At 39.8% G+C, this 13,662-nt stretch overlaps 1 protein-coding gene across 5 annotated transcripts in view; it reads right to left on the bottom strand.

Annotated features, from left to right (window-relative positions):
- HSPBAP1 (HSPB1 associated protein 1) overlaps positions 1–13,662 on the bottom strand; it is a 51,124-nt gene that overhangs the window by 10,179 nt on the left and 27,283 nt on the right. For 4 of the 5 annotated variants that reach the window (XM_017855364.1, XM_017855367.1, XM_017855366.1 and 1 more), the window contains exons 4-6: positions 7,012–7,148; positions 3,067–3,238; positions 398–481 (exon numbers count right to left, since the gene is read on the bottom strand). In XM_017855364.1, the coding sequence (XP_017710853.1) occupies positions 398–481; positions 3,067–3,238; positions 7,012–7,148 (393 nt within the window). The remainder of the gene's footprint in view (positions 1–397; positions 482–3,066; positions 3,239–7,011; positions 7,149–13,662) is intronic. The other variant, XM_017855365.1, reaches the window with a different exon arrangement.

Raw genomic sequence — 13,662 nt, 5'->3', positions numbered from 1 at the left:
AAAAAAAAAAAAAAAAAAAAAAAAAAAAGAAGCAGGTATTTCCAGCCCAGACGGTATGGAAGAGGAGTGGCAACAAGGGACACATATCGGCAAATCTGGCCAGACCCAACACAATTTTCCTAACAACACTGGTCAAGGGAAACGACCCTACCTGCCAGCATCAGGCCCGTTCTGTGTCCTTAAAAGAAAGAGAGTGGCACACCACTAAAATTCCAATTTCCGACCTAAACATCCATTAACAGAGGACAGAATGCATAAGTTATAGTGCACTGCAACAAAAAAATACTGAAGCATTGATTAAAAAAATTAATTACCAAGTTGTACAGCCAGACCTTATATATCTTTTAAAAGCATGATTTGCACTTACTTAAAAAAACAAAACGAAACAAAAAAGTACCAGTTCAATCCATGAGTTTATACTGACAGTGACAGGATCAATGGATTCTACGTAATGCCACCAGTGTCTGGGAACAAACAGAACCTGAAAACCAAACAAAGAATGGTTAGCACAAGAACAAGACATTTCATTTTTATGTCAGACTCACGCCCTAACTGAGGCTGCCAGGAAAAAAGGAATACAAATGAATTCACAGTAATGCTGGTGGAGAAAAGCGAAGAAAAAAACCCCGCAATCCTTTTTTCCTTTTACTCCTTTTTTATTGACAAGTTCACATGTTCTACAAAGGATACTGCCAGCATCTCTATTCTCTTTAATCCTGGGCCTTCTTTGTCTGCACCTAAATCTTAGTACATGATTCTGAGATTCTAATTTTTCCTCCTTTCCATCACAAAATAGTTGCATGCATTCTGAGAAAGGGCATAGGTAAAACGCATAGGACATGGCTTCTGTTTTCTCACAGTTCGAAATCTAGCCAATGAGAAGATAAAGTAAAGGAAGGTGGCATTACAGAAGTGGTAAATTAGAGGACAATGGTGTTTGAGAATTTCAGAGGTAGGTGAAACAGGCATGAACTAGGGAGGTCGGGGCAACATGGATGGAGGAAGTGTGATTTGAACCCAGGCTAGGAGAGGATTCAGACTGAGAAAAGAATGAAGACATGCCAGGAAGGATAAGAGGTACAGGAGAGGGAGGTAGGACTAGTAGGTCAGTCTTACTATCACAGAGGGGATAATGGGAGATAAGGTAGGGGAATTAGTTTAGGGACAGTGGACTTCAAAATAAGAATTTAGATTTTATCTGGTAGGCATTAGGAGTCACTGAGAAATTCTAAGTAGGGGGATGGTTAAAATAGTGGTATCGAGAGAGTCTGAGAAGGACAGGAGATACCTGCAAAGGCCCACTTATTAAATGTTAAGATATAAATAGGAAGGTATAATAAACAAAAGCAATGGGCAGAGTCAAGAAGGATGGCATCTATCCAGACTCAGTATGAGATTTCCTATTGAGAGCAGAGCAGATGGAGATGATATGAAGCTTTTGGGCTTCAGATTTAGGAAACTACTGGTATTTGCTATGAACAAGGCAGGACTGGGAAATAGAAAGATCCTTTCAGGAAAACTGGAAACTATGAAAGTCCACTTGATAGTCATAAGTAGGTTATGCATGTCCTATCAGAGTAAAGTTTCAGTAAAGTGGTGAGAGAAAGAGCTGGGTTTGAGTGGATTAAAGAATGGACAGGAGGTAAGGAAAACTGATACAATGGACAAAACCAGTCATTCAAATTTGGCTATTAAAGACAGAAGAGAAAATGATTGGCAACCACTTCACACTCTCTGGAATGGCTGTAAAATAATCATAAAAGGAAAACAAGTGTTGGGAAAGATGTGAAGACACTAGAACCCCCATACAATGCTGGTGGGAATATAAAATAGTACAGTTGCTATGGAAGATAGTTTGACAACTCCTCAAAAAGTTAAACAGAGGGTTACCATATAACCCAGCAATTCTACTCCTAGGTATACCCAAGAGTATTGAAAACATATGTGTACATATGAAGACATAGGTACACACAAAACTTGTACATGAATGTTCAAAGCAGCATTACTTATAATAGCCAACAAAGCAGAAACAACCCAAATGTCCATCAACTGATGAACGGATAAACCAAATGTATATCCACACAATGGAATATTATTAAGCCATAAAAAAGAAATGAAGTGCTAGTAACATTCTACAATGTGGATGATCCTTAAATACATTATGCTATGTGAAAGAAGTCAGACACAGAAGGCCCTGTATTATAATATTGCACCATGTGAAATGTCCAGAATGGGCAAATCTACAGACATAGAAAAAGATTAGTTGTTGTCAAGGGCTGTGGGGAGAGGGGAATGCAGAGTGACTAACAGGTTGAGGCAACTCAGTCAAGTGAAATTGTTTGAGTTGATAATACTTGAGTGAAGGAAGCAGGAAAAGAGCAAGTGAGACAGGTACGATGGAAGGAAGACAGGCAAGGGAAAGGGATAATCAAGAGAATAAAGTCTCTTTAGGTGACTAAGAAAACCTTTCAAATTATTAATGAAATATCAGACAGCAAGTGCCAATGTTGAAAAAGAAATTTTCCTCACTGGGAAGCAGCACTATGTACAATACCTTTGGAAATGTTTCAGAGTTAGTAATTTATGAAAACAACATCCATTCTTGCTTAAAAGTAAACAGTCTCAGTTCCTTCTGCCCCTGTTGGCCCACACCTGGATGCATTCCGACCTGTGTTTATGTGTTTGGGTTCAGTTCTATCATAATTGAACAGATATTAACTGTGATTAAATGTTCCAGAGATGCTCAAGTACCCATGCCTTGAAGATTTTCTCCTGACCTAAATGAAAATGACTCTGTAGACTGTCTTTCTCCAAAGTCCATTCTCCTCTTTACCAATAGGAGGAGCTGTGTTCCCACTTGCTATTTCCTTTCCAGGACCTGTGAAGCAGAGGTGTACGTGTCTGAAGCCTACAGCTGGGGCAGCTACCTTCCAACAGCAGAGCAGAGGGAAGGAAGCCATTCTCATTTGTACTGCACGGGGAGGGGAAGCACACAGCATAAGGACTTGAGAGAGTTACAGCTGTGGTGTCCCCTGGCAGGTCATTAAAGTTTTAAAGCCTTATTACCTGTCCTGGGCTCAGTGTAACCATATGTCTTTGAGCTTTCTGGAACTGAGGAAAACGCTTCAAATCAGGATTGACAACATTGATTTTACTGAACACACTAGATTCTTCATAAGGGATTCTAGTTGGATAAAGGAAAGGAGTATCTTCAGGAGGAAAGAGATGCCATCGTTTCCTAATTAAAAAGAAAAAAAAGATACAGGTTAGTACTCTGATCTTAAGACAAAACATGTAAGAAGGCAAAAGCTAAGTGTTCATTTTTACTCATTTAAATTCGATCCCTAAGGGAATACAGGCACCATCAGTGGTCACCTGGCCATCTCTGACTCAGCGCTAGAATCCCTCTGCAGATACTGGGTGGAAGGCAGTGTAGCAACTAAGGGGCTGCCTCATGGATGTCTCAGGACACCCTCAGGCAGCCTCTTACATTGCTGGGACAGAATCTAGTTCGTAAGATCATTCTTTCTTATCTCAAATCAAAGTCTGCCTTCTCATAGTTTTCATCCGTGACTCTAGAGCTATTCACAATAACCCCCACCCTTTCAAATATCTGTATTCTTATCTTATGCAGAGCAAACACTCATAGTTCCATCCACCAAATAGTTTTCACACTTCTCCCTGTTTGGATTATAAATTCCTTAAGTTAAACATTTGTTAAGTTACTCCATTAGGGAGTGGACATGTACAAATAACACCACATAAATAAAGCAGTGTAATGTGGGAATTTTCAAAAAGAAAACTGTCAAATGTTTGTCACTTAAAACAGTTTTGAAAATGGAGGTAATAAATTCTAACTCACAAAACACTAGACACACCTATGCTTTATGCCAATAGGGGGAAGACATCTGAGGCAAAAGCGAGGGAAGTATGAGAAAAAAATGAGACCTAGACATCCATATGTTTAGATGGGGAGGCAAAGAGAAAAGAGGGAAAAACCCAGTTCTGAGAAAAGAAGCCCAAAGCCCTCTAGTGACCCCTTGCAGTTATTAGAGTGAGGCTATCAAGTCCTTTCAGAACCAAGAAACAGTGGCTGCTGTTTTCAAACTAAGAAGTATATACTGAAGTCTTATTTTGCTTTAGAAATTTGAAGGTTTTATAGAAATAATGAAATGCTTTACTCTTCAGTAAACATTTACATTCAGGCCATGTGTGGTGGCTCACTGCCTGTAACCTCAGCACTTTGGGAGGCCAAGGCAGAAGGACTGCTTGAGGCCAGGATAGAGACTAGCCTTGGAGCCTGGGAAACATAGCAATACCTCATCCCCATAAAAATTTTTCTGAAAAAATTAGCCAGGTGTGATGGTGTGTGCCTGTAGTCCTAGCTACTCAGGAGGCTGAGGTGGGAGGATTGTTTGAGCCCAGGAGTTTGAGGAAGCAGTGAGCTATGACTGTGCCACTGCACTCCAGCCTGGGTGACAGAGCAAGACCATGTATCTAAACAAAAAAAAAAATTCATTTCGGAGCTATAAGGCAGTCTATCAGTTCACAGTCATCAGTTTAAAAACCATTGAGGTTCAAAAGCTGTTTGCCTAATCTTAAAGCTTTAATTTAATTTAAGCTTTAAGAGCTGCTCCATTCCACTGTATTAGTTTGAAAGCAGTTTTCAATATCGATATGCTTTGAATGTTAGAGTTGGAAGGGCTCTGAAGAGATCATCAGTCTAATTTCATTTTCAAAGTAGTGGCAGAAAGACTCAGAGCTTGCTCAGTGTCACTCACTGGGGTAGTGGTAGATTCAGAGCTAGGTCACAGATCTCCTGGCTTCTCCAGATCCCAGTTCCTTCCCCTGCACCATAGCAATATTTCCCAAAGGAATAGCCATAATGATAACCATCCCATCCAATCTGCTTTGTTTGGCTTAAAAAATGTAAAATGCATGAATCCTTCTATCAGAAAAGGTATTCAGTCGCCATGCGGTCTCCTGCTTTAAAAACCTCTCATGGTTCTGGATGCTGAAAGAACAGAGAATAACAGTGTTTGCCTGGAAGTCAAGACACTGGGGACTCAACCTACCTGCCTTTCTGGTCTACTCCCTCTGTCACCAATGCACAACATATACTGGACAACTCAAGGGGTCCTCTCTACACCCCATGCTTTCTCAGGGTCCCTCTGCCCTTCCCATCTGGGTCTTTCGAGCACTTATCCATCCTTCAAGGCCCACCACAAATGGCAGCTCCTCTGTGAAATCTTCCCTGATCTTTCCAACAGGAACATGACCTCTTCTACTTTTCAGTCCTACAGCTCTGTGAAACCTTCCTCTAGAGCATGGGCATTCTGCCTTGTATCACGGCTGTCTCTCGGCTTGCCTGCACTCTGGTTGTGAACTCTCCCACGGTAGAGAGGGTGTCCTACTCCCTCACCTCTGTACCTACTGTAACACATGGTCCCTGTACAGAAGGATACTCAATGGGTATTTTTACGAAAGCTATTTTATTATTCCAGAGTTATATAAGGCCAGAAAATGTCTTATTACAAAGTTAAAATAAAGTGATATTAACTTTATATCATAGAAAGAATTCAGGTATTTTTTGATAATGTTTTTCCAACTTGAATTTCTTTGGCTTGTTTCCCAATTCAGAATACATGGACACCAGCTACTTAAAATGTTGTCTCTCTTACCAAGTTTAAGGTTTTAGCCTGTTAACTCCACAAGGGTTGAGACCACACTCATTTGATTGACTCTTGCATCCACAGCATGTAGCTATGTACCTGACACATTCTATGCCCTTTAATAAAGACGGAATGCATCAGAGAGTGGACTAACTTCTACCATTCTGTAATTTTCAGAGTTCTTCACATGTGAAATGCATCCACAGACATACTGACTGTTTCTCCTGAATCTACTCACAATCCTTTTCACATCTAATAGGTCTGAGAACTTGCACATGGCCTTTTCTGTTTTACTCTCTGTGCTGCCCTATAAATATCCCACATGACCAGGAGAAAAGACTGGGGCACCATTAGTTAGGGGAAAATAAAGCTGCACATACATCTGAGTACATCCTCCAAGTAGCACAAACGCTTAGACTCTCATAGAACTCCGGAAACCAGAAGCACTGCCTATCCCTTCTAGAGTGCACAGATAGATGGAGACAAAAACTGACCTAAGGTAACAATACACTGTATTGTGTCAGGTAGGCACAAACTGAAATTTAGAGTTTAAAGGGTCCAGTATTTTTCAAATCAGGATCGCTGGCATCCCTTGGAGGGGAGCTTGAGGGCAACAGTGGAGCCTCTTCCTTTCAACAAACTGCTCTGCTCTTATTTATTTAGATTTGGAGAAAGGGTGTTCCCATTTTAAAATAAAAGTTTGAAAACTACAAACTCTTATGTAAAAAAGAAAAGCTAAGCATAGGCTGGGCATAGTGACTCACACCAGGACTCTGAGAGGCCAAAGCAGGAGGATGGCTTGAGGCCAGGAATTCAAGACTAGCTTGAGCAACGTAGAAAGACTCCATCTCTAAATAAAATTTTTAAAAAATTAGCTGGGCATAGTGGCACACACCTGTAGTCCTAGGTACTTGAGAGGCTAAGGCGGGAGGATGGCTTGAGGCCTAGGAGTTAGGATCACGCATTGCACTCCAGCCTGGGCAACAGAGCAAGACTCTGTCTCAAATGTCTCTAATTTAAAAAAAAAAAAAAAAAAAAAAGACCAAGCAGAGAGCTCTCTAGCTGACCTGGGAGTGGAATCCCAGAATTCTAGAATCAACTCTCTGAAGACAATCCTGATCATGGCAAGGCACTCATCTGTAAACCACCATTTTAACTGTTCTCATTTCACAGAGGAGAAACCAAAACCAGAGGTTAAGAGGTCTGCCCCAATCATGAGGCAGGCTGACAGAATGGGGCTGGGACTACACCTTGGGGTACTGCCTATTCTCTCTGTTACCCCTGATGTATGCATGCACAGGTGCACACACACACACACACACACACGCACACACATTACCTTCCTTGTACCTGGAATACCAAGTTACAACCATAGGAGTCCAGATGACAGGGTGTGTGGGCTCCCAAGGAGCCAATCCACAATGTACTTTCCTGTCCATTTCTTCCAGGAAACCCGAAGTCAGACCATTTCACATCCTGTTTTGAAATAAAGTTGCAATCCATCAAGAACTAACCAACTTCTCTGTATGGTAATGTTGCCCATTTTCACTTGCACATCTGTTATTTGGCAGTTGGAATATTCTATTATGGAAAATGCTACAGATGGAAGAGGTTAGGTTTCCAGGGCAGTTCAAGAAATCTTTTTAGCCAATAATATATTTGAATAACCACACTAATAGTAATCATTCAACAAATATTTACTGACTACTTACAACATGCCAGGCGCTGTTCTGGAAGCTTGTAATGAATCAATGAACAAAAGAGACAAAATGCCCACTCAGATGAAGCTTACATTTTAGAGTTGGAAACAGAGAGGATTTTGCTGGTATTTAGGGAAAGCGTGTTTTGGGCAGTTAGAACAGTGAATGCAGCGGAAACGTCATTTCAAATATCTCTGAGACGCAACCGAGGAAGTCAGAAATCCTTATTCCCTCTAAACAGTGCATACATTTTTGTATATATGCAACTTACTAACTTTGTGTACTTCAATGACCACATAAAAGAAGCCTTCTCCTACATTAGTGGGCTTACTTAAAACTATCAATGCTGGAGCCTTAGCTCATACCTACTAGATCAGTCTTCAGGTGAGGGTGTCAAAGTACATCTTTTGAAATACACATCCATGGATGGCTTTCAATATACTCCCCAAAGTCATGAACTTCTTAAGTGCAATGATCTTTAGAACAGAGACAGCATAGTGCTCTGGACTTAAGACTCTTCATATGCCTGGTTCTGTGGGCAAATCCTGCCCAAGTCAACTACTGGGAAAAGCCTATACTTTTAGAAGCCGACAGTGCATTTGCAGCACAGAAAAATAGGGTCACACATAAACCGAAATCCATGTGATTAAACAGATTTATAAGCTAGAAAAGAAAAAGAACATACTAGTGAACCAGGCATGATGGTTCTGCCTGATTTTATTTTATTCATGAAATTTTCCTTTCGGTTTTAAAAAACAAAAGCAAAGAAAAAAACCCACTTCTATGTGCAGAACATCATTCTCAATGCTGACACTCCTTTTATCAGTAACTGCCGTCTAAATTTTCTATTTTTAGAGGGAAAACATTAACAGCTGTATTCAAAGAGAAAGGATTTTAAAGAGAAATTTAATGGATGGTTTTGAGGAAGAGTAGAAAGGCCACTTTTTTTTTTCATTTTTGTTTTGAGTGATGAAAATGGTTGAATACGTGCACATAACCAATGTCTGACATAGAAGGGGGAATTTTTGCAAGGTCAGCACCACTGTAAATGCATATGGCTCACATGTGGCAGTTCCAGTGGGTGGTAAAAATCCTGTTCTCTCTGCATATAGCCTATAAGCTCCATACTGGGAGCTTACACCTGTTTTCTCAATGCCTAACTTAGTACCAGGCTCGGGGTTAGACCTTGGAACACACTGGCTGCTTGGGAGGGAAAGAAGAATCCGTTGACTTATGATGGTTAAAATAGTTCAGGCCAATGACATTTTTGAGCATACACCTGGTGTGATGCTGGGTGTTGGGGATACAAAAATTAATGTAACACAGGCCTACCCTTCAAATCTAATGATGGGTGATAATCCTATAAACAGAGCCTCTCAACATGATGTAACAAGTGCTCTGACACAAATATGCAGGAAATGCTTTAAGATCACAGCAGGAGGGCCCTGCACCCAAGCAGGGAGCTTAGGGGAGGCTTCCAATTAACCTGGTCCTTGTTGAACAATTTACCACACCTCAGTCTGAAGAATTTAACTAAAGGTAGCTGAAAGCCATTCAGTATAAAAAGGAAAAAAGAGACTTGTCTTAGCTAAGAAGAGACAGGTTATGTGATTCTTAATCTTATAGATACGTTCCTGCAGGAATCTAATGAATACCAAAGCCCCTTCTCCTCAGAAAAAGCACACATGAAATTTCATATATACTTTCAAAGAAGTGACAGACCAACCCCACATGAAAAACTCTGTTCTAGAGCCCTGCTTTGGAAAGAATCACTGAAGAAAGATTTTTCTACAGGGTGAGGTTACTGTATGAGAAACTGAGGAGAGGCTGCCCTGGCCTCTTGTCTAACAGTAATGACTTAAAAAGCAAAACTGCCAGGCAGGTGCGGTGGCTCATGCCTGTAATTCCAGCAATCTGGGAGGCTGAGGTGGGAGGACCGCCTGGGTCCACGAGTTCAAGACCAGCATGGGCAATGTTTGGTGAGGCTCTGTCTCTACAAAAACTTTTTTTTAACAAATTGGCTGGGCGTGGTGGCATGCCCCTGTGGTCCCAGCTACTCAGGAGGCTGAGGAGGGAGGATCACTTGAGCTTGGGAGGTTAAGGATGCAGTGAGCTGTGTTTGCACCACAGCACTCCAGTCTGAGTGCCTGAGTGACAGAGCAAGACCTTGTCTCAAAAAAAAAAAAAAAAGAAAAAAGCAAAATTGTCAGTGTAAAAATAGACACCATTGAGAGTTGGGATTTTCTTCCCAAGTAAATTTAGCTACTTATGGGTAGTCAAGTGTCTGAAGTCAATGTGGGCCCAGGAATCTGTCTTGAGTCTTGCTAGAAACAGGAGGCCCTGTTTGGGTGCTACATCTGTAAAACCAAAAAGGGTGATCAGTAGGGTGATCTGTCCTGGAGTCTATTCATACATACCTCAAGAGTTGGAAAAATCTTTAAAAATCATCTATTCTCAGAAAGTTCTATTCTACACCATCCCTGAAAAGAGCAACAAGTAGCTAGCTTGGGAGGGAAAGTAGCTAGCTGGTTGACCACTTACTACAAAATCAGTATCTACTTCCTCGTAGCTTACAGAGGAGGATCCTAGATTTGCTTTCTATAACTAAAGAGAACAAGTTTATTTCCTGCCAAAATTGCTATTTTAAGTTATCAGAAAGACTGTCCAGCTTCTCCTTTTTTTTTTTTTTTTTTTAAACCTAGATGCAGCAGCATTAACTTTTCCTTCCAATTGCTCTTCTCTCAATTTCCTTTATTTGTCAACAGGCCTAAAGCCTGGCTCCCAAACTGAACCCCAGACACAGTCTACACAGAATATGTATCCATGGAATTGTAACATTTCATGACCCGGACATCATACCATTAATGCACTGACAGATGGCACTTTTCTTTTTAAGCAACTAAATTATACCAAGGCTAATATTGGGCCTCCCTGTCTCTTACTTGCAGAGTGTTGCTTAGCATATCTCTTCAGCCTTGACTTACAGTCAAGGACTAGCCTAATATTTCCTAATTTTCCTTGTGATTTACTATTTGACTTATGGATTATTTAGAAGTGTAATGTTTAATTCCAAATATTTGGGGATTTTCAGCTATCTTTTGTCATGAATTTTAATTTAATTCTGTTGTGGTGAGAGAACATACTTTGTATGACTTTTTAAATCCTTTTAAATTATTGAAACTTTTCTTATGGCCCAGCATATAATCAATCTTGATAAACGTTCCATGTGCACTTGGAAATAATGTGTTTTCTGTTGTTGGGTGGAGTGTTTTATAAATTTCAATTAAATCAAGTGGATTGTTCAAGTCTCCTGTATCCTTACTGATTTTCTGTATATTTGTTTTAACCATTATAGAGACAGAGGTATTGAAATCCCCCTGCTATAATTGTATACTTGTGTTTTCCTCACTTTAGATTTGTCAGTTTTGTTCACGTATTTTGAAACTGTTGTTGGGTTCATACACATTTGGGATTATTATGTCCGCTTGGTGAATTGACCTTTTATTGTGATAAAATGACCCTCTCTACCTTGGGTTTCCTTGTTCTGATGGTAACTATGTCTGTCTCCTCCTTTGAATAGTATTAGCATGAAAAAGGAGTACTTACTATATGATTCCATTTCTATGAAATTCTAGAACTGCCAAACTAACCTGCAGTGACAGAAAGTACTACATCAGTGGTGTCTGAGAATGAGGGTGTAGGGAGAGACAGGTTATGAAGGAACACTGGGAAACTTTTGGACATGATCAAAATGTTTGTCATCTTGAATGTGGTGATAATTTCTTGGGTGTATGTATATGTAAAAATCAAACTGTTCACCTTAAATATATGCTGTTTATTATATATCAGTTATACCCCAATAAAGCTGTGTGTGTGTGTGTGTTTTTAATACAATGCTATTAGTACACTTTGGTCCCACTGTCTCAACACTAACAGTTTTGCTCACCATTGCATTTGTACCATCAGTGCAAATGTCAACACTGTGAAATAAGCAAATATCATCTTAGAAGTATTATGAAAATAACTTTAATCTCAAAGATCCTCTGAAAGGTTGTCAGGGACCCCCAGGGGTCTATGGGCCACTCTGGTTTACAACATCACCACTGTAATTACTCTATGTTTTTCTGTTCTGACTCCTCCTCTAAGTAATTCTAAAACAGTTTCTTATGAAAATGCATTTTAAGTCATACTCCAGATTAAAATTAAACTACTTTAATCATGTTCACAAACTTTTTATAACTTGAAATTATATAATGATAGCATTTAAGACCCTCCCAAGTATGGCTGACGCCACCTGTCTGCTCTGCGTAAGGCCCTGTCCAGTCTCCCCACTGACCTATGCTCTCTCTTACCTTCTGGCCTCTGCTCATGCCCCTTTCAATTTCTGCCTGTTAAAGTTCTCTGTTTTAGGGCCTGGCTCAGGTTCAGCCTTGGCTATGAAACCTTCTCAACCGCTTGTATCCATATCCATCTGCCCCTTGCCTTCCTTCCTATATGTTTTATTTGGATTACTATTTAAATGGTAAGTGACACAGAACGTTTCTGTCCTGTTCCTTTAACAATATTGTAAGCTCTTTGGGCTATATTTTATAATTTCTTATTCCTGCAAACTGCTAACATACTGCTGAATACATAATAGGTATTTGAATGATTACATAAGTGGATTTTTTCCTACTCTTACCATTTTTTGTTTTGATATTTCTCTGGGTCTTTAGGACCCCTCAGAGAATGTTTTGACTTAAACCCCTAGCTTCACCTTTGTCAAATTCTCTGTGGCTTCTAGTTAGTCAGTGTAGCATTTGTCAGCCTTGGTAAGAAATTCTTAATCTCCCTGGCTCTCTACTAGTTTTGTAAGTTTTTACTTACAGCCTCTGCTTGAAGTTTCCTCCCATTAACTCTTTTCTTCCACAAATTAAATTCAGCTATGAAAAATATGTATATTGATAAATATACTGGTACGATTGGAAAATATACTATAGCCTCAAGATGGCCTGAAAGTATGATTTTGACACTTAACTGACTTTTGTGTATAGCAAATAAAATTAATCTTATTATTTTTTAGTTATACATCATATCACTGACTAATCTAAATAAAGCATTTGTTTTGAACATTTTGTTCTCTACTTTCCTAGAAAGGTAGGGAATTTGTGACAGTACAAAACAAAATTTCTTTCTTTCAGACTCATTAGGCAAGAATGACAGGTTTTACCTTTTGCAATTATCATTAAGTATCATCATAATTGAAGTTGTTAAGAATCAACATGTAATAAAAGGAATTTTGCCCCAAGAATGCTTCTCAGGTAGATTCCATTTGACATGGTGATTTGAATTGGCTACTGAAGGTCAGAGGCCTTGTTAAGTCACCAGGACACAAGATTCCCAAAATACAGTAGATGGAAGAAGAGTTGTAACATGTCTTGGACTTTAAAACATAGCTATGAGAGCATGTTGAAATTGAGGCAGGTGATTTGATAATGAATAATGGCGTCTGATGGCCAGTGATGCTTTCTGATGAGACAAGTTGGAATGTAAGAATTAAGGTGTTTATCGAGCCTATCGGTGGGTAGAGAGTAAATTACCTCTTTTCTGTTTACGTACCTAAGGTAATTTTCTAAGGAAAAGAAACTCAGACAATTGTTAATATACAATGTCAATTTAAGGGGCTGTTTGAAATTTGGATTGAAATATTTATCCTTTGTAAGTTTTGGAGAGTAATTATAATTAATTATATTATTTTAAAAGTTACATTTTGGGCTGGGCATGATGGCTCATGCCTGCAATCCCAGCACTTTGGGAGGCTGAGCAGGCAGATCACTTGAGTTCAGGAGTTCGAGACCAGCCTGGTCAACATGGTGAAACACCATTTCTACTAAAAATCTAAAATTTAGCCGGGCATGGTAGTATACTCCTGTAATCCCAGCTACTCGGGAGGCTGAGGCAGGAGAATTGCTTGAACCTAGGAGGCGGAGGTTGCAGTGAGCCAAGATCATGTGATTGCACTCCAGCCTAGACGACAGAGTCAGACTGTCTCAAAAAAGAGAAAAAGAAATACATGAGCCTGAAAGCTTCCTAACACTTTTTTCTTTTCTTTTTTTTTTTTTTTGTATTTTATTCTTTATTTACCAATTTAAAAATAATAAGTTGGTCACTATCATCTTACACTGCTGATCAATTAGGGTACTGCTTTTAAGAAATACCATTGGCCGGGCGCGGTGGCTCAAGCCTGTAATCCCAGCACTTTGGGAGGCCGAGACGGGCGGATCACGAGGTCAGGAGATCGAGACCATCCT

Source organism: Rhinopithecus bieti, unplaced genomic scaffold (genome assembly GCF_001698545.2).
Source record: "Rhinopithecus bieti isolate Rb0 unplaced genomic scaffold, ASM169854v2 scaffold_39586, whole genome shotgun sequence".
In the NCBI taxonomy this organism is placed as follows: Eukaryota; Metazoa; Chordata; class Mammalia; order Primates; family Cercopithecidae; genus Rhinopithecus; species Rhinopithecus bieti.
This window is presented reverse-complemented; position numbering and strand designations above follow the sequence as displayed.